At 35.7% G+C, this 21,275-nt stretch overlaps 4 protein-coding genes across 4 annotated transcripts; 1 reads left to right on the top strand and 3 right to left on the bottom strand.

Moving 5' to 3' along the window:
* Nucleotides 1–1,101: 1,101 nt before the first annotated feature.
* Nucleotides 1,102–3,321, top strand: LOC116135826 (lectin-domain containing receptor kinase VI.3-like). Its single transcript, XM_031421540.1, has one exon. It carries the CDS (start codon nucleotides 1,102–1,104, stop codon nucleotides 3,151–3,153), a length of 2,052 nt encoding a protein of 683 aa, XP_031277400.1. The 3' UTR covers nucleotides 3,154–3,321.
* A 151-nt stretch (nucleotides 3,322–3,472) lies between these two features.
* Nucleotides 3,473–6,526, bottom strand: LOC116135793 (importin subunit beta-1). The gene is made up of 2 exons (XM_031421512.1): nucleotides 4,087–6,526; nucleotides 3,473–3,966 (listed from the first exon to the last, which is right to left on the bottom strand). Exons 1-2 carry the CDS (start codon nucleotides 6,504–6,506, stop codon nucleotides 3,768–3,770), a joined length of 2,619 nt encoding a protein of 872 aa, XP_031277372.1. The 5' UTR covers nucleotides 6,507–6,526; the 3' UTR covers nucleotides 3,473–3,767.
* Nucleotides 6,527–7,978: 1,452 nt separating this feature from the next.
* Nucleotides 7,979–9,123, bottom strand: LOC116135825. Its single transcript, XM_031421539.1, has one exon. It carries the CDS (start codon nucleotides 8,783–8,785, stop codon nucleotides 7,979–7,981), a length of 807 nt encoding a protein of 268 aa, XP_031277399.1. The 5' UTR covers nucleotides 8,786–9,123.
* Nucleotides 9,124–9,299: 176 nt separating this feature from the next.
* Nucleotides 9,300–14,234, bottom strand: LOC116135796 (ethylene-overproduction protein 1). Its single transcript, XM_031421515.1, has 4 exons — nucleotides 11,806–14,234; nucleotides 10,931–11,222; nucleotides 10,530–10,839; nucleotides 9,300–10,095 (listed from the first exon to the last, which is right to left on the bottom strand). Exons 1-4 carry the CDS (start codon nucleotides 13,845–13,847, stop codon nucleotides 9,857–9,859), a joined length of 2,883 nt encoding a protein of 960 aa, XP_031277375.1. The 5' UTR covers nucleotides 13,848–14,234; the 3' UTR covers nucleotides 9,300–9,856.
* Nucleotides 14,235–21,275: the final 7,041 nt, after the last annotated feature.

The following is a 21,275-nucleotide window of genomic DNA, read 5'->3' as shown; positions in this document are numbered from 1 at the left end:
TAACCTAGAAGCATCAAGCATATGCAAAAAAATCATTCTAGAAGCGTCCAGAATAATCCTCATGAAAAAGGCAACTGAGAGTATAATATTCTAAAGTATAATATTCAACTGAGAGTAAAAAAATATATTTTTTTTCAATCCATCTGTACAAGACAAATCATAAATCATCTTTAAATTTAAATTATGAATGACTTTTTAACTTCCAATTATATTGGAAGATTTCATGTTTGATTGGTTTGGATGTGAGTTTGTTTCTTGTTTACTTGATCATCGTACTTGGTTTCTTCACTGTTAATAAATTAAAACCTCAATCCTCTTGGAAGATTGTATTTCTTTCACTGTTATTTTTCTGAAACTTGAAAGCTCTGCAAAAGTGGTCCTTAAGTAATGAAGTTACAGTCCTCCTTCATGGACTTTAAACGAAGTCAATTGTGCGTTATTTATGCGATAAAACTATTGGAGTTCTATGCCGATTAAACACGTTCAAGCTTACTAGTTTATAAAAAAAAGATAATTCTCTCACTCAACAAAGCTTTATTAGGTGAGGAGTCAGATCTACCTCAAATTCTATCATAGTATCAAAGTCAGGTTCAATTGATCTGAGTATTTGACCAGTAGATAAAGAGTTAAAGCTAACAACTATCTTCGTTAACAAGCTTCATGCTTCTTTAACAGGTTTACTTGATCGTGAATGTTGGAGTTCCATATCGATTAAACATGCTCTAGTTTTTAAGAAAAAATAATTTTTCTATTCAATAAGACCTTATTTGATGAGTACCAGTCCACTTCGAATTCTATCAATTTGTTCAACCTCTATGATAAATATGAGATCCTTATTCTTTACACGGCAACTCGAAGAACACTCTCCACCACATGTTCACAAGACTTGGACACTAGAAAGGATCAAATATTTCCTCCCTTCTTGACTTTGACTTCTTCAAGTGTTTTCATCTTCTTTCTCATGAATCAACTGCTTATATAATCATCCTTCTTTGTTTATACTTTATACCCTTTTCCTCTTTTTATTCTTTAATTCGTTTTGTCTACTTGGCTGTTCCAAGTTAAATCAATTTTTTTTTTTCACTCAACTCTCTGAATTCCATGGCGATGGGAGTTGCGGGATTTTTTTGTTTCTTCTTTTTCTTACTCTTCCCGATCCTTGCTCAACCTCAAACTCAACCTACCAGTTTCATTTTCCAAGATTTTAGACAAGGTGAAACTAATCTTAGCCTTGACAGAGATGCAAGTATTATCAGGCCTTCTGGTTTACTCAGACTCACTAAGAGATCAAATAATGTTATAGGCCACGCATTCTATGTCAACCCAATACAAATGTTTGAGAAAAATTCTTCTTCTTCAGCTCAAAATGCTTATTCTTTCAACACAACTTTTGTGTTTGAAATAGTTTCCCCAAGTTCAGGCCACGGCGGCTACGGACTTGCCTTCTTGTTGGCTCCCTCTAAGCAACTTCCGGGGGCAGAATCCGGACATTACCTAGGAATTTTGAACTCAAAGCATGATGGTAATGCGTCGAACCATGTTATTTTTGTTGAGTTTGACACGGTTAATGGGTTTAACGGTGAGTCGGACGACGATGGAAACCATGTTGGAGTCGGCATCAATAGCATGAATACAAGCAGGTCAAAACCAGCTGCCTATTATCAAGGTGACACGGATGATCAAGAAGAAGTGAACTTGGGCAATGGGCCTATCCAAGCTTGGATAGAATATGATGGGGAAGAAAAGGTTTTGAATGTAACTATATGTTATGCAGGGAATCCAAAACCTGTGAAGCCTCTCATAAATTACCGGAGTATTAACCTGACAGACCATATCAAAGAAACTATGCATGTGGGATTCTCTGCGTCTACAGGAGATAGATCAAGCTCTCATTACATCTCAGGATGGAGTTTTTCATTAAACGGAGAGCCAGAAGCCCTTAATGTTTCAGCACTTCCAAGGGCACCAAAGGAGAAAGAATCAACCCCGTATAACCCAAAAATTATTGCTCTTATTTCTTCTTTATGCGTTGTGACTGTTTTGTTGTTGGGGATATTGGTTTTCTTTTTGTTCTATAGAAGGTCTTCATCGTCTGAGATTCTTGAAGATTGGGAAATAGATTGTCCTCACAGGTTCAGATACAAGGATCTTTATGAAGCAACGAAGGGTTTTAGAGAGAGTGAAGTGATTGGAGTTGGCGGATTTGGTGCAGTTTACAGAGGTGTGTTACCAACTAATGGAAGTGAAGTGGCTGTTAAGAAGATTACTCGTAATTCACTTCAAGGAATGAGGGAATTTGCAGCTGAAATCGAAAGCTTGGGACGTTTAAGGCACAAGAATTTGGTTAATCTCCACGGTTGGTGCAAGCAAAAGAATGATCTCCTTCTAGTTTACGAGTACATTCCAAACGGAAGCCTTGATACACTTCTCTTTAAACCCAAGAACGGCTTTGTGTTGAAATGGGAACAAAGATTCAACATAGTTAAAGGCGTTGCAGAAGGGCTGTTATATCTACACGAAGAATGGGAACAAGTGGTGATTCATCGCGATGTGAAGGCTAGCAATGTGCTAATTGATGCCGAAATGAATGCTCGGTTAGGGGACTTCGGTCTTGCCAGGCTATATGATCATGGAGGAATGTCGCACACCACAAATGTTGTGGGCACAATTGGGTACATTGCGCCTGAATTGACTCGCACAGGTAAGGCCTCAGCGAGTTCTGATGTGTATGCATATGGGATTTTACTTCTTGAAGTAGCTACTGGACAGAGGCCTATTGGTTCAGGCACGTTCCTCTTGATGGAATGGGTGAACGAATGCCAACAGCTTGGTAGAATTCTTGATGCTGTGGATCCGTTGTTGAAATCAGATTACGCTGTTGAAGAGATGGAACTTGTTCTGAAATTGGGGCTCATTTACTCTCATCAGAAACAAGAATTGAGGCCTACCATGAGACAAGTTATGCGGTATCTATGCGGGGATGAGCTACTTCCTTCTGACTATGATTGGAGCTCCATTTATTCTCAACAAGGATATGAATTAAGCTCCAGATTTTTGGAAGTGCTTTCTTCTGATACGTTCAAAGCGTCGCATGGTTCATATTCCAAATCCAATGTCACCTTCTCTTCCAGTTCAATGGAAAATGGTAGATAGTAGTCGGTCCGTCTCAAAACTTTTTTCCTTTTTCCACTTTGTTGTTAGGACTTAGGAAGTCGATGAATACTTTTCCAAGTAGAATCTGTATACTGATAGACACTGGATATTAACATTGTTTTAAGAGATAATTGCAGTTTATAACTATTTGTTCATTAAGAAATTTACATTCAACATCAACTATTTGTTCACAGAAAACTGATAATTCACTTTCTCTAGAGAAAAAGAGTAAATTGAAAGTGCTGAAACAATCCTATATCAAACAATATTCTCCAGAAAACAGGAACATGAAATACACCATGATTTTCTAGGACCAAAATTCAAGCAGTAAAGCTAATATAAGTGAATAAGAGCATTAAAGTTTGAAAATAACATAAAAGCTGACTCAATAAACCACCGATTAGTGGATGCATTCAACTTAAAGAAGAGTTCAGCAAGTAGACCAACTGCAGTAGAAAAGAAAGGTTGATACATGACCTGATGAATTTACCAATTTTTGAGTTTGCTAAACTCCTTAAGAATCTTAACCTTGGACCGGAAATCTTTGAAAAGAGAACAGCATTAACAAGAAGGAAAAGAAGAGATAATTATTTCCATAGACAGGTTTCATGAGATCATGAAACCATAACACGTCCAATCATCCCCTGGGTCCAACCAGCAGTTTCCTTGATCTGTTCATCCTCGGATTGAAGGCACTCACCCAGAAATTCAGGAAAGAATGCAGAGTCTTTAAATAGTATCTTTGTGTTTGGACCAAGTGCATCTGCAAGATCACCCATCACTGCGACTGCAGCTTTAGTAACACTCTCATCCCTGCAAAACATAAAAAAAGCAGCAGACATGAAGACCATAAGACAGGAAAGAAATCAAACAAATAACCAGCGTACGTCAGTAGAAACAGATAAGGAAGCATGACTGTAAAAGGGATGATACCTCTGTCTGTCTCTGAATACTACTTCTATAAACTGCAAGAGATGTTGAGCATATGGCAGCATCACCTCAGGCTTTGCATTCTTGAATCCTTGCAAAATACCAGAATACGCTTCAAATATACTACGCCTGAGCTGGTTCCCATAATCCACCATCTCCTCATCGTTGATATCCAATTGGGCACAGGCCTTAGCCGCTTCCTGCATCATTTGAAGTGTAGAGGGAACATACTTCTCGAAGTGCTCTCCTATTGCAAGAGCAATGTCCCCAAAGCAAGAAAGTATGGGAGGCTTCACAGACCGGTGGAGGTGGCTACTAGAGAGATCATTCAATAGAAGAGACATGATTCCATCACAATATGGCAAGGCCTTGTCATCCAAGGCACGGCAGATGTCACCAACTACCCCGACTGTGATAGAACAAACCTGGTATTCCTCGCAGTTCTGCAATCCCATTTGCAAATACTGGTAAAAGTCAGGCATATATTTTGCAAATTCGGGTCCAGTGGCATAAGCCAGGGCACCAATTGCAAGCATTGCTTCCTCATGTACTGTAGAACTACGGCAAGCAAACACCCTAAGGAACAAAACCATAATTTGGTCTGCAGCCTGGAGTATAATAGATTTGGTGTCATCAGTACTGCTGAATTTCTGGACAATAACCTGAAGAACACCGCAGAGAGATGCCTGTAAATCTCCTTGCTTTTCTCTATCATCCGATGATATGATATGAAGCTGCAAAGTCTGATCTAACCTACTCATGATGGCAGGGAGCAGCTCTGCAATGATCTGAGATGTTTCTGAGATATTACAACATCTAACAACTTCATTCAATGTTTCATATGCAGAAGACCTTAGTTTTGAGTCACCTCCATCTGTACGATCAGCAGTCCTCAGAAGTTCAGCAATAATGGTTGTTAGGTAAGGTGAAAGAAGAGAAGAGCTTGATCCAGTATCTTCATACCCCTGGGCAAGATAATAGATTGCTCCACAAACCTTCTCAGCCACATTGGGAGCATCCTTAATGCTCTCCAATAGTACTGTCAAAACTCGTTGGAGGTTATCAGGGGAAATCACTGAAAAACCACTAGCCGGACAGTGCAGCAACTCAAAAATTCGACTCAGAGTCCACGCAGTTGTGTCCTTCACTTGATTGTTCTCATCCCTCATTGCATTTAGCAAAAACTCCAAACCTGTCTGAACTAGCGGAGCAAGTTTCTCAATGGTAGGACCCTCAAGTATTGAACCAAAAGAATATGTAGCAGCTTCACGACAACGCCAATCTGGCTTCATTATGTTAGCCTCCACAAAAGGCATTACAAGAGGCACAATCTCATCCCCAACAGTTCTAGCAACAAGACCTAGACATGTCCCACCAGCCATAGAGATATTCCAGATGCTATCATCCTGGTCCTGATCCTCTTCCTGCTTCAGCAAAGTTTCAAGCAACATAGGAACCAGAGAAGACCGTGCCTTCTCTATGAAATGGGAATGGGTAGAACCGGAATCCCCAGTTTCAGGATTCTCAAACTCTTGCAGCTCTATCTCCTCATCACATATGGAGCTCCAAAACTCAATTGCTTGGAGAGCAACAGCCTCTTCATCTCCTTTCACTGCATTTGACGTCAGCTCAAAGAGGGTCTGCATGTAAGGTTCAAGCACATCATAGTATGTTGATGCTATTGAAACAAGACACTCAAAAGCAGCCTGTCTAATCTCAATCTCTTTCGACTTGGCTGTCTCACACACCATCTTCATGATGTAAGTCCGCTCCATCTCGTTTTGAAAGTTGGTCTGAGCAAAATCTAGTGCATTATATAAAGCCTTAGTTGCTGCAAGGCGGACTTCAGCACTATGCTCAGCAAGGTTCATGCCTTGTACAACAGCAGTGAGAACAGCATTCACTTCCTCTTGCACAAGATCCTCATGGGATATCTCCTCACAAACATATCCAAGAGTTTCCAGGGTTGCCTGTTTCAGTGATGCAGGACTATCTTGTTGGGTCATATTGGTAAGCAATGATTGAATAAGTTCAGGCCACTGCTTTTGTGGAATCTCAATTGAAGCAATTTTCGCAATCACTTGAGCAGACGTGTGCCTTGCCTCTGGAACAGGTGAGGCAAGAGTCCTTAGAACCAAATCTTTGATTTGGGACTTACAGGAAATGTCAATCGTCATCCATTGTTTAACAAGAGCTTCCTTTGTACCGGCATCTTTTGCATCTAAGGAATTCTTAAGCACGATACCAGCCAATCTACGGGATTCAGTAGGTTTCTCATTGTTGGCAAGCTCAAAAGACAAAGATAACAGAAACGCTGGCAGGTTTTGCTGTTGGAGCTGCCTCAGATTATTCTCTGCCTCATTACGGACATTTGCATCCGCCGATTGAGCAGCCAGTAGAAACTGAGTGATCTCCATCGCCATTTTCCAGCACCACCACTGCAAATAACATTACAACAATTAACAATGAAGATGAAAAACAATCAAATCTTACACTTAAAAAACATAAGGTAGACATTTAAAAATTATAAAATCGCCATAAATAACCACGCCCTTTATCAGTATGTATATGGTAATTTAAATAGTAAATTTTAAAGCATTCATCAATCAAATTATGCATAGAAACACTTTTCACCACACTACTTCAACAGTTACTCATCATACAAACAAAAGAAACGCTCATCAACTGATAAAATTACACAAAAAATAACTATTTAAACCCCATTTCAATATCACTAATAAAACAAAAATTCTAAACAACATCGATTCCGACTCCCTTCATTCAATTATCATAATCAATATCATAATATTCAAATAAGCATAAATTTCAAGTAATATAAGACAATAATCACATATTACATATCCTCAAAAAAGAAACCGAGCAACAAATAAAATTAAATTACGAACTAAACAGTGTAAAGATGAACAGATATCGTACAAGTAACATCCAGGGATTTAAACACACAAAACCCTAATCAAAGCAAAACTTCCATAACTCATCAAAACATAAAAACCTGACACAATAAAACAACAAAAAAACACAAAAAAAATCCACAGATCTAATCATAGAACGAAAGAGTGTAGTAAAATACCTGAAATCGATAATAATAATCAAACCAAACAAGAGTGGAAAGCCACCACTGAAACCAAGCTAGGGTTTCTCTCTCTCTCTCTCTCTCTCTCTCTCTCTCTCTCTCTCTCTCTCTCTCTCTCGGTCTCTTTGAAGTTAAAGTGAGAGAGAAACGGAGATTAGCGAATTTGAAAGAGTATTTTTGAACAGTAAGGAAGGGGCCGAAAGCGTGAATTTGAGAGATATTTATAACACAAAATTATTTCGAATGTTTAGAAGAAGCGGGAGGGAGGGGATTCATTTGTTAAAAAGAAAACAAAACTAACGGGCAGGGATTTTGGCTGCCCGAGATCACCGACCCCAAAACCCTAGAATTTCGAAATCTCCCACGTGCGAAGTACAAAGCGTGTGTTGAGTCTAGGATATTGGAAATCATGTCTGGGCTTTCAAGATTTGAAATTATGGGCCCAATCTTTTTGGGCCTTTAATGCAAAAATTAGGATCTTTTTGGGCTGATCATTCACGGAATCATCTTTTCATTTGCGTCTCATCATCACATATAATTACACACCATTTAAGATAAAAAAAAATATACGATAATTATCGGAATGTGTAATATTATTGCATAATTTATTATCAGATAAAATAAAATAAAGAAAAATGCTATATGATTTACCTGGGGAGCAGCGATGGTGGGTTGATGTAAGATGCTCTTTATAGGATTAGTTGGACCGAGTGTAAGCCAATCCGAACTCTCCAGTTATTAAAAAAAAAAAAAAAAAAAATTTGAGATTACAAAGATGAAATTCATTTCTATATTTCAAATTCATGTACTATAAGATATACATCCAGTATGTTTCTTTACATGATCTCCAAAAGGCCTAACTATGCTACGTTTGTGTTTGGCGCTACTTTGAGGTTTCACTTGAACATTTGCAGAACAAGCTTGCCTAACTGGGCTTTTTATACCGCAAATTCTGTGCTTCATCCGCCATGGCAGAAGCATTTCCAGGCCACAAACCTTTGGCAGAGAATAAGATCTTCCTACCGCCTCTGAAACACGAGTCTCTGGATCGTTACACACGTACGGAAGTTTGTTGCTCAGGTTTCCATTTATAACAGATGATGCCGCCAACGCAGTAGCATCCGGAAGAAACCGCTCCATAATGTAACTTGGTGAAATACTATCATTGTGCTCTAAATTGAACCCATCTAGTCCGTGATTTTGTTCAGCTTTTTCAACAATGTCAATGGCCTCTGTTAGTGACAAAACGTCCATGGGATTGGAGAAAACGTCGGCATAATCATCATCAACATCAATATCACCATCACAACTATCATCCTGATGAAGATCATGTAAATCTTCATTAGAAGGGACTTGTTTGTGCGGATGCAATCTGCCTGGTGGCAATCTGAGACGAGGGGTGTCACGTTCAGGACTTTTTTGAGAGTCCTTAGGCATACCTGGAACTTCTTCCCAACAAAATGGAATGCTGTGACCTGTGTCTTGCAATTTGGGTTGTGAATTATCTGTGCAGCCACTTGGGCGCCTGATTGATAAGAGTGGCGCATTGAAGTCCAGCTTTCTGGGGCGTTTCATTTGATACAGATACTTTGCCCTTTCTTCTTCCATAGAGATACAGAAAGAGATAGTTGTAAAGGTGGAGTATAGCACTTAGAGATTCAGATGAATGACTACGGAAATTGGACCAAAGGGGCTGAATGAGATTATAAGAAAAATTAAAAAAAACAGTTGAAAAAATTGGGTTTCTCGTGTTGTTCATTAAGACAAAAATACTTTAAAATGGACACGTGAGAGGAGAAAAAGTACCCTTTCATATGGGCTTGAACAAAGGGCCACCACTTGGCTTAACTCAACGTTTCTCAATGCTTAAAGTCACCAGACGAGGCTTCAAGCTTTAGCTTTTTCTTTCGAGATTTTTAAGCTTTTTAAATGGTTGTTTGATTGAATGTTTTCCTCCGAATTAACTCCCAATTTTCTTCCCATTTCTTTGAAATTACCCTTTTCTTCGGAAGAGGAGAAAGTTGGAAAAGTAACCGAGAAAAAGGGCAAAATTAAACAGGAAGATGTTGAGATGGGTCTGAACTGGTCTATATCACAAGTAGTTTGTAAGAACAAAGCTCTGTCTCTCTCTCTGTTTAAGGGAAAAATTCAGAGCTTGTAAAATAATACAACGCACAGCATGATAAAAGTTGCAATACATGGTTATGTACCCGGAAGAAAAAAACAAACAAACAAACAAACAAAAACAAATACATCGGTAAAACTCTACAATAGACGGACTTCATCACCACAAGCTGCCATTTTTCATTTACGTTGTTTCTTTGACCACCATTTTGGAGTTTTATAAGGGGCAATGGTAATGGCACCAATACTTAAATTATCAATAGATCAAATCCATATCCCAGAAAACATATTTACATGTTCTTGCTCCTCGAACTTTCATTTCTTCCTTCTATAGTGTCTTTCTTTTTTCTTTTTTTTTTCTCTCTGAAAGATCCAAACTGTGCCTACTCTCTCAGACCATCAATTTTGCAGTAGAATGTACTAGAGACAAAATCTAAAAAATAATTTGCTCAGACTAACATTGGCCGTGTAATGGAAAAAGAAAAAGAGTTGGCAACAAATAAATTGCCCACATAAAGACGATGAAGAAATAAGACCAACATGAACTTGAAACTTTCACTTTTGTTGTTGTTCATCAAGCCTCTCCTGTGCTTTATTGTAGAGTTCAAGAGCAAGGTCACGGCTGGGATCAAGACAGAGGGCTGCTTCGCAGTCTCTTTTGGTGGAGATAAAATCGCCCATTGAGTCATGAAACGAAGCTCGCTGAAGTAGCAGCAACAGCAGATCTGGCTTGAATGCTATGATCTTTGAAAGCTCTGTCATTGCTTCAGCTTCTTTGTGGTCATCCATTAGAACTGAAAAGACATGCATTATTATGTTAGTTAATCCAAATTTTACAGCTATACAAACGTATACTAAACAAGTTCAAGCGTTCAAACCACATTACAAAATTATATTATATTTCAATGAGGAAAGACATTGCATACCAAATGATCCAGTAGCTGAATCGATGTAATTAACAGTTAAACCTCTATTTGCTAAAACATGCAGTAAAAATAGGAGAAAAAAAATTTCTCCAAAGATGGATCACTTGATAAACTCATCCCACAAAATGACCTAATATTTATGGTCTACATCTTCCAAATGAAAAGCATTACTATAATAAAATTTATTTGCAAAGGAATCATGGTTGCAACAGCTTTTTTGCATTTCTACAACAAAAACTGTGCAGTTGACATTGAGTTTCAATCTAAAAAAAAGGATCAATAACTGCAGTAACAGAATTTACCTGCTGCCCTGTATCTGTATGGGAATGTCCTCGTCGGATCAAGTTGTGTTGCCATACTAAGATCACTCTTTGCGGCATCAGGATCACAGTACTCTGCACGCTTCTCATAACCTGTAGCTTTTTTCAGGGCCTTCTCTATCAGCTTTGTCATCTCATCATATGCAGCTTTGCGTTGATTTTTCAGATAGTATACTTTTGCAAGACCCTCATGAGCTCGAGTATGCTTGATGTTAATTGCATTCATGAAGCAATCGGCAGCAAGATCCAGCTTTTCACAGTCTATATAGACATTACCTAAATTATACAATGCCTGCAAAATGGGAAAATCACCAAACATAAGAAACCTACATATATAAGGCTGTAGTGTAGACCAAGATAAAAGAATTGCTCCAAATACATACTTGTCCTTTTCGAAGGCCATCTGAAGGACACCTTAGAGCTTCCTCATAAAGTTGAGTCACATATATTAAAGATTCAGTATCTGTGCTTGAATTTGATAACGCATAGGCTTTAAGGAAAAATGCCTCAAATGATCTCTGAATAGCAATAGATTCCTCCGCCTTAGCTAGTGCTTCTTCACGATGACCACTGTCATACAATAGCCATCCTTCATAAACAAGCCTCTCATACTCAGACGTGGAATGATTTCTAGCCCACCGTAGACTATGCATTGCAGACTTCTGAAAATTTAGCCTGAAACATCCAAGTACAACAGGAGACAGTTGGATAAATATTTTAATACTGAGGACAAGTTCATGAAGAAAAAATATACTTCTTTTGCACACGGGACTAAAAGGATATCAAATGATTAGCACTTCAAATTTTGAAAAGAAAGACCAAGAAACAGAGTCAGAGGCTATAAAGCTTCTAACTGAAATTGAAGTCCCAATCAATATTCAATCATAACTATCAAAAACGTTTTAAGAAAAAATGAAGCAGGAAAGGAGGATAATAAAATTCAGGTAAAAAATGAAGCAGGAAAGGAGGTACTAAAATTCAGGTAAGACACTTAGATTTCAATCATTCATCACAGGCAATATGTTGAGGCAAGAGCTATTCTTTATCTTTAATAAATGCCAACTCATAAAACTCAAAACACAAAAACATGTTGTAGCCTACAAAGCAATTGTATGCACAATTAAGCTATGAATGGTATAAATTTTAGGGCAGCTCAAAGTAGTTTAAATGCTAGACAGGGACAGTTGTAGAAAGCATTCAGTCGATCAAAGTATTTATAGTATTCATAGTTGAAGTAATAAATAAAATTCATACTTACCGGAAAAGAAGGAGAGACTGCCTAAACCATAGAAGGCTCTTCCCAGGATCATTTGCCAACATATGATGTACAACAGCCAAGCAACCAATATCATCAACAGAGGACCATCGATCATACAGCTGCATCCAGCAATCAGCCTGACTCCACTGCTGAACAAGTGGTTGTAAAGTGTCTACCACTTTGTCACAGTGCAGTTGCCTGTAAAACATCATGTAAGTTGGGTCCAAAGTCAAAAGTGCCCGGACATCTCTAAGAGCTCCTTCATAATCCTTGAGGGCAATAGAAATCCAAGCTCGCAATTCAAGGCAGTCAGGAGAGACCTTAAAACCAATTATTCTGTTGATTTCTGAGATGGCTTCCTGGAACTTGTTTTCCTCCACCAACAAAACAGCTCGATACTTGTACGGATAAGAAAGAGTTGGATCCAATTCAGTTGCAGTGCTCAAATCCATCATCTTCTCTTTCCCAATACAATAAAGAGAACGTTCTTGATACATCCACCCAACTGGATTATAATCAGAAATGAGCGAGTTCATTAGCTTATATGCTGAATACTTGTGCCCACGCTTGAACTTTGTCCTTGCAACACCCACTGTAGAATAAATATGACCAGCCTCAACAGCAGCCTTGAACCAGTTTTGCGCATCTTTATACTCATTCCTTTCAAGCATCACAACACCTAACTGATGAAATGCAAGTTGTTTTTGCCAACTTTCAGTCGCACACTCCCCTAGTCTTTCTAAAAGCATCACGGTTGTGTTTGATTTCATGTCTTCCTCTATAGCAATCTGGCTTAAGAAATAATACAACAGAAATGAAGCATGCCCAACCACAGCCAATTTTTCCCTCACCTCTGCACTTGAAAAGATTCTCATTGCACTAGGATTGTGCATCGAACTGGGAAGCTCTCTTAAAAGCACCTGCAAGCAAGCAGCCACAAGAAGATAGGCAGTCTCCTCCAATCCATATTCAATCAACAACAAAGCATCCTCCATGTTGAAAACCAGAGATGACAAATAAGAATCACAAGCTGACTTCATCTCATTACAACAAAACCTGTTAGCAAAACAAAGGAGCTCCAAAACAATATGTGGATCCAAAAAATCTAACCTTTTTGTCCTGCTAAATATCTCAGCAGCCCTCACTGCCTCCACTGAAAACCCATTCAGTGATAAATTTATCTTCTCCCTTCTTGACTCTATAAACCCACCATACAACATTCTCTTAAATGGTCTCGACAATGAGGCAAAATTGTAGCGCACACACCTAATCTCTTCATTTCCAATACAAAATGACATGTCCCCATCTTCATCAGAAGTTGAACACTCCTCATCCCCCATAAAAATATCATCATCAAACTCTCCTCTTGAACCTCTAGTGCATAAACAAGGATCGTAAATCGACTCAGGATCATATCCGGACACCAAACTAGCATTAGGACATTCAAGATTTCTTCCACAACAATCCATTGAAGTTGTGCCAATAAGTTCATCTTCTCTCCTCTCATACCTCAACCACGCAGCCAAAACAATCTTTGTGTGCACATCAACGGCATGCTGTCTGGCTGATCGGAGACTCCTCCGAAACAATTCGGGATCAGGCAATCCTTTGAATATAGCACATTGTTCTAAATACACGCCTGTTTTCTCAAACTGGGGACAACTTTCAATCCTACGATACAAATCAGCAAATGTCTCAACACAATCAACGGATTTGAGACAAGGTTCAATCTGGGGCTCAATAAGATCTGTAATAGGTAATCCATACGGAAGAGCTGCCTCTGTTACAATACTTGGAATCTGGGTTGGAGCTTGATAAGTTCGACTCGATTTTGATCGAATTGAATTAACTCTCAAATGGTCCTGAAGGTGATGCAGTAACTTATCCCCTACACCACCACTACCACCACCACCACCACCACCACCACCACCACCACCAGCAGCGCCGCTGCTGCTGGTGGGATTGATGGTGAACACCTGGGTCCCTTTACAACCATCTATGAGTTTTAAACTACGCATTGTTGTAAATATATTGTGTTGCATCTTTATAAATAAATAAATAAATAAAAAGTATAAAAATTTAACGTTACAAATTGAAAACTTGGAAGAACCAAAAAAACGTATAAATGAAAATCTTGCTGGTATTACCTTATGGCCTGAAAACAACACGCACCGTTTTTGAATGATTATGAAAATGAAAAGAGCAACACAACGATGGTGATGCAGGCTAAAGAATGTACTATAATATATTTATTTTTTTCAGAAAAAAACATGGGAATTCTTAATTGTTTCCAGGCTCTTATTTTCCCGAGAAAATGGAGAGAAAGTAAGAAAATAAATGGGGGTCTAGAATAGAAGGAAAGGAAATGGTTCAAGTTGAAGACCAACAAGAATTTTGAGATGGAGAAGGCCGTTGAAACGGCCACTCTCCGTGGCTTTTCTCTTTAATTAATAATAATAAATTTACGTGCTTATTCATCGTCCAATCTATCTATCTAAAGTAAAGTCTCTGTGTCTTTGGCTGTCTGTGATTAAGGTCAATGTCATAATGTTTGTAATTTACTGTTTTTCTTTTTTCTTAAAAATAAAATAAAAAATCACACATGGCGCGCGTGATTTAACATCCTGTTAGAAAGGAGAACCGCTAAAATCTCCCCGCCTGTGTCTTCCCATTTTTATCTCACAAGCCTTCATTTTGGGACCCGCATCTGTCGGCACCTGTCAGAGATCACGATTTCCTTTACACGCTTTCTTCTGGCGCGTCTACTCACTTTCCATTATTTTGAGGAATTCATTTATATAAATTTATAATTAACACACACACACGCTCCATATGTATATACACACATAGTTAAGTCACTTGACTCTGTTGAAATTCTGAAATTATTAAAAATTAATATTTATTTTTAATCATTTTAATTTTAACTCCACTAAAATTTATACGTGATCTTATTAAAATTATTCATATTTTGTTGATTCTATTAAAATATTTTCATATTTTATTAATCTCGATATTTGAAAATACCTTTTATTCATATTTTTTAAATCAATAATACTATACTTACAAAGAAATCTTACAAAGATTTTCATACAAAGTGAGGTGACAAAAAATGAATGGAAGAGTGAAACAAAAAGTCAAATTCATTAAATTCACTCTTCCATTCATTTTTTGTCACATCACTTTATATGGAGATCTTTGTAAAATTTCTTTGTAAATGTAATATTACTCTTTTTAAATATGAAAAAGCATCGACGATAATTATAAAATTAATAAATTTTTAGATATATTTTTTTATATTTATTACTTTAATATATATTTTATTGTAAATTATCAACTTATATCTTTTGACCCAATAATTAAAACTCATGATTGTGTTCCTATATATATATATATTAGTCTATCAAATTTCATGTGCTAATAATTATTATAATTTATAATTTACTGAAATTATTGGTAATCTATTTTTCAATTCAAGATGATAAAATGTCTACATATATATGTATAACTTCTAAATTAAAATTTTAAATACATTTTTTATATTTATTACTTCAATATTTATTTTATTATAAAGTTATCTATTTGGATCTTTTGACATTATTAACAAAAAAATCATGACCATGCTCCTCTCTCTCTCTCTCTCTCTCTCTCTCTCTGTGTGTGTGCGTGTGTGTGTGTTAGTATATCAAATTTCATGTGCTAATAATTATTATAATTTATAATTTATTAAAATCTTTGATAATGTATTTTTCTATTCAAGATGATAAAATGTATTATTAGAATATATATTTTTGTAAAACATATTAATGAATATATCTAATATTCAATTTTATAATGCTAATCCTCTTAAACTTATTCCAAATTTTATCCGTCAAGCAAGTTAAAAAAATAGGAACAAAAACTCCATGCATGAGATAGTGGTATACAGTGGCCATAGGGAGCGTGGACAATGGATTGTCTGACAGATAAGCAAAAGTGATATGGTTAAGGATATAACACGTGTAAGTCATAGAAGTTATATGAACCATGATGAAAGATGTCATCGTCATTATCCGTCTGGGCCAACCCAGCACGTCACTTTAGTTTGCCTATCAGGCAGGCTACCTGTGCTGTCCTTTTTATTTTATAATAAAAATTATAATAATTTACTGTTCTTTTAATTTACATATATAAAAAGACATAATATGAATAATATGATAAATAATTAAAAATTCTACAAATTAAATTATAATTTATTACGAAATTTATTTCATTTATCTTTGAAAAATCACTAGCTTTGTTTGTTTTATTATTCTTGATAAGATTTTTTAAAATGTTGAAAGGGGTTATTATTACCGATATGATTTAAAAATTAACAAAAATATCTCTTAGATTTGGTAATTTAGCTAAACACCCCTTATAATAAAAAGTTTAAAAATTGATAAAAACATTTACATTCACTCACCCATATTTGCTAGATTCCGGCAACCACCACTGGACGGTGGCTGGAATCTGCTGTAATGGGGTACGACTGGCTGGATATAGCTAGTCATGCACTGATATGGCTTTTTTAGGTCAAATCCACCATAAATTTGACCGAAAAATGTTAGATCTGGTTAGACATCGTTGACGACCAAATGTCGCCAAAGATCTGGTCATCAACGGTAAGATCTTGGGTCATAGATCTGGCTTTTTCTTATCAAATCCAAGGTGAATTTGACCAGAAAATGCTAGATTGGCACAATACTAGCCATATCCACCTGGTAGTGCGTCATTACTATAGATTCCGACCACCTTCCAGTAGTGGTGGTCGGAATCAGACAAATGTGGATGGTCAACTAAGACTTTTGAATGTATTACTCAAGAGGTCTTAAATTCGATTCATATAGGTTCTTAATAAAGGTGGCCACTTAAACTTTTACTCAATTAGTAGTTATAAGGTTTTCGAAGATTAGTTGAAGTGTGTGTAAGTTAAAAAAAAAAATGAGATAAATTAATGTTAGCATATAACGAATCCAAGTATTTGAAGTTACGAAAGTGTAACTAGAGCACATATTGTGTTTTCTAACTTTTGTTTCTTGGTAGATAGTTGGCATTGGATGTAGATGAATCTAAAAATATTTGGTGATGAACGTACAAAAAAACCTTCTTTGGATTTGTCTAAGATTTTTGGAATTCATTTATTTCTCTCTGGAGTAGTTAGGATAGATGTTCATGATTTAATTATTGATTACATTTAGAAAAATATAAAGCTATTATGTTATTGGATTTACTATATTATATATCACTTGATTATATAATCTATTATGTTATTAAATTTGTCATGCTATGCATCGTAATAATTAATTACTTTTTAATTAAAATGTCATATACTTATATATTGAATTATTAATGACATTTGAAAAAAAAAAATCCAAACATATTATATATATAAGAAAAACAAAAGTATCATAATATTTTATTATTGATTACCACTAAAAAAAATTCATCCAAACTAAATCAAATATAATATAAAAATGAAAAAAAAATTAAATTATAATAATGCATAACATGTTTTTCGAACATAAACGAACGAACAATCGAACGATTGTTCGCGAAAGGATGGATCAGTCGAACGTATAGTGTTCGTGAACATAATCGAACGAATAACCCCTGTTCGAACTCGATCGAACATATTATCGAATGAATATCGAACTGTTCGCGAACATTATCGAACAGTAATCGAACGAACAACGAACGTTCGCGAATTGTTCGGTTCGTTTGCAGGCCTATATAGTCATATACATAAAGGCACTTAGTTAAAGTATACCCAATTAAGTCACTTGACTCCATTGAAATTCTAAAATTATTAAAAATTAATATTTATTTTTAATAATTTCAATTTTAATTTTACTATTAAATTTATAATGATCTTACTAAAATTACTCCTATTTTATTGATTTTATTAAGATATTTTCATATTTTATTGATCCCAATATTTGAAAATACCTTTTATTCATGTTTTTGGAATATGAAAAATCATCGAAAATAATTATAAAATTGATAAATTTTTAGATAAATTTTTTTATACTTATTATTTTAATATATATTTTATTATAAATTATCAATTTATATCTTTTGACCCTACTAACTAAAACTCATGATTACGCTCCTATATATACATATTAGTCTATCAAATTTCATGTGCTAATAATTATTATAATTTATAATTTACTGAAATTATTGGTAATCTATTTTTCTATTCAAGATGATAAAATACCTACATATATATGTATAACTTCTAAATGAAATTTTTAAATACATTTTTTTATATTTATTATTTCAATATTTATTTTATTATAAGGTTATCAATTTAGACCTTTTGACCTTACTAACTAAAATCCCGGCTATGCTCCTATATATATGTGTTAGTATATCAAATTTCATGTGCTAATAATTTTTATAATTTATAATTTATTAAAATCTTTGATAATCCATTTTTTTATTCAAGATGATAAAATGTATTATTAGAATATATATTTTTGTAAAACATATTAATGAATATATCTAATTTCAATTTTATAATGCTATTCTTCTTAATACTTACTCCAAATTTTTTCCGTCGAACAAGTTAAAAAAAAAATAGGAACAAAAACTCTATGCATGAGAGAGTGGTATACAGTGGCCATGGGGAGCGTGGACGATGGATTGTCTGACAGATAAGTAAAAGTTGTTGGTTAAGGATATAACACGTGTAAGTCATAGAAGTTATACGAATCATGATGAAAGATGTCATCGTCATTATCCGTCTGGGCCAACCCAGCACGTCACTTTAGTTTCCCTATCAGGCAGGCTACCTGTGCTGTCCTTTTTATTTTATAATAAAAGTTATAATAATTTACTGTTCTACAAAAAGACAAAATATGAATGATATGATAAATAATTAAAGATTCTACAAATTAAATTATAATTTATTACGAAATTTATTTCATTTATCTTTGAAAAATCGCTAGCTTTGTTTGTTTTCTTACTAGGATTTTTTAAAAAGTTGAAATGGTTGTTATATGATTTAAAAATTAATAAAAATATCCTTTAAAATTGTTAATTTAACTAAACATATCTTACAATAAAAAATTTAAAAATTAATAAAACCACCCTTACCTACCCACCCACATTTACTAGATTTCGATCACCATCATTGGAAGATGGCTGGAATCTGCCGTAATGATGCACGACTGGCTAGATATAGCTGGTCGTGCACCGATATGGCCTTTTTTGGCCAAATCTACAATAGATTTGATCGAAAAAGGCCAGATCTGGTTGGCTATCGTTGATGACCAAATATCGTTAAAGATCTAGTCGTCAACGGCAAGATCTTTGACCGTAAATCTAGCCTTTCCGATCATATCTATGGTGAATTTGATCAGAAAATACTAGATCAGCACACTACTGGCCATATCCACCTAGTAGTGTGTCATTACTGTAGATTTCGGCCACCTTCTAATAGTGGTGGTCGGAATCAGACAAATGTAGGCAATTAACTAAGACTCTTGGGTGTATTACTCAAGAGGTATTGAGTTCGATTTATATAGGTTTCTAATAAAGGTGGCTACTTAAACTCTTACTCGATTAATAATTCTTGGGTTTTGGAGGATTAATTGAAGTGTGCGTAAACTAAAAAAAAAAAAAAAAGATGAGATGAATTAATGGTAGCATATAATGAATCCAAGTATTTGAAGTTAAGAAAGTGTAACTAGAGCACATATTGTGTTTCCTGGTAGCTATTTGGCATTGGATGTAGATGAATCTAAAAATATTTGGTGATGAACGTACGAAAAAACCTTCTTTGGATTTATCTAAGATTTTTGGAATTCATTTATTTCTCTCTGGAGTAGTTTTGATTATTTTGTTCAGCTGAATGATAGAAGAAAAGGGTAGAAATAACCATGGCAGAATGAGACAACCATTTGATTTTATTCAATTCTTTATAATAGGCCGAAAAAATGAGGATCAGTAAATGTATCAAAGAAAACCCACCTTAATTAATAATAAATTGTCAAAAGGTTTATAAATATCTGGCACTAGATATTCTTGACTTGTAAACAGATTTTTGTTTTAACTTAAAAGAGAGGCAACCCATAAATTATCAGATCCTAATCTTATCCTGTTACTGAATTAAACTAAAAATAAAATAAAGTTTGAAGATTATGATAGAGATGGGTGTATGTTATGTGTATATTTTGTGATATTCTTTTTGTTGTGTTTCAGCCGGCAAGAGGCTTTGGCAGCCACGTTGAGTGGCTTTATTCTGTCAACACGCTTTAACATTTTCTGCAAGAGTTGTTTGGATCTGAGTAAACATGAATTGGACTAATTCAAGAGGAAGAACACACTGCGAAGCTTAGATTTATATTATTAAGATTTGAGACAGCTCATCTCATTCTCACTGCACGGATTGTACTCTCCTAATTGTACATTCAGTTCGTGAAATACTATTATTATATCTTGCTCCAATTTGTTGGGAGCTTGAGCTTCCATCGTGGGCTGGCTTGAGATTAAGAGGTATCAAATGGGGCGGGCCTTAAGAAGCCTGAGTTATTGGACCCAAACAAGAAAACAAGATATAGTTGTTCAAATCCCTCCTCAATCGTATATGCCTATAAGGAATTGATTTTATTGGTACTAACCTGCGATGGAGCTTGAGTGAAACTGTAACTTAACAACCAAAACCCTCTTTTTAAGACAACACTGAATAGACATTGTGTAACCTTCATATATTGATTTATGCTTTGTTTGCTTAAGGTATTGTTTACCTGCACGCAGGAATGATCGTCCCTTAAAGTAGAACGGGCATTCCATGAGTCAAAACGGGCATAAGAACAGGGTCCTGTGTTAGAACGGATTGCCTTGGAAGTTCTCTAATATTCCAGAAGAGGGAATAGACACATGAACGGGGTTGTTTCATATGGAACGGTTTGTTTGGTTTGAGGAATGAGTGTTACTCGAAGTGGAACGGGCATTCCTCTTCAAGTCTTCATAATGTGTCAATTTGGACAAACAAAGACACTTAGTGCAAGTGAGCACCAGAACATAAGCATCCAAGCAGTTGTGGCAAAAGAACATGAGCATCTTGGTATTTTTTTCTTTACGAATGAAACTTGAAAGGCTTTTTCTCTCTTTTTTACACAAAGAACACATCAAACTAAACTATATTTAAGAGTGCTTGAGTTGTGGATGCATTTAGGTTGACGGCATGTTGCTAAGAAACAAGCAAAGGTTTATGCAGAAGTCCAACTTTTTGAGACGGCCCAAGAAATATGTTGGTTTGATCCGCATTTATTGGGAGGTCCAGATTTATGAAGCCCACTTTTCAAAATTTTGCTTTAATGGTTTTGAAGATGAGCAGCCTGCCTACAAGAACTTTCAAAGACACAGTTGTTCTCTCATCGATGGCCTAATTCAATATGCAAATTGCAAGCTTTTCTATTTGTGTTCAGAGATTCTGCAGCGGTTGG

The sequence above is a fragment of the Pistacia vera genome, unplaced genomic scaffold (genome assembly GCF_008641045.1).
Source record: "Pistacia vera cultivar Batoury unplaced genomic scaffold, PisVer_v2 Contig303, whole genome shotgun sequence".
NCBI classification, from domain to species: Eukaryota; Viridiplantae; Streptophyta; class Magnoliopsida; order Sapindales; family Anacardiaceae; genus Pistacia; species Pistacia vera.
Note: the sequence above shows the minus strand (reverse complement) of the source record. Positions and strands in the feature narration are given on the sequence as shown.

What these genes read in the sequence shown, in the direction of transcription:
- LOC116135826 (XM_031421540.1), top strand. Translation starts at nt 1,102, where the DNA reads ATGGCGATGGGAGTTGCGGGATTTTTTTGTTTCTTCTTTTTCTTACTC.
- LOC116135793 (XM_031421512.1), bottom strand. Translation starts at nt 6,506, where the DNA reads ATGGCGATGGAGATCACTCAGTTTCTACTGGCTGCTCAATCGGCGGAT. An exon ending in GTATTCAGAGACAGACAGAG is followed by an intron (nt 3,967 to 4,086) that starts GTATCATCCCTT and finishes TATGTTTTGCAG; the next exon opens with GGATGAGAGTGTTACTAAAG.
- LOC116135796 (XM_031421515.1), bottom strand. Translation starts at nt 13,847, where the DNA reads ATGCAACACAATATATTTACAACAATGCGTAGTTTAAAACTCATAGAT. An exon ending in ATGGCCTTCGAAAAGGACAA is followed by an intron (nt 10,840 to 10,930) that starts GTATGTATTTGG and finishes CCCATTTTGCAG; the next exon opens with GCATTGTATAATTTAGGTAA. An exon ending in ATACAGATACAGGGCAGCAG is followed by an intron (nt 10,096 to 10,529) that starts GTAAATTCTGTT and finishes ATGTCTTTTCAG; the next exon opens with TTCTAATGGATGACCACAAA.
- LOC116135825 (XM_031421539.1), bottom strand. Translation starts at nt 8,785, where the DNA reads ATGGAAGAAGAAAGGGCAAAGTATCTGTATCAAATGAAACGCCCCAGA.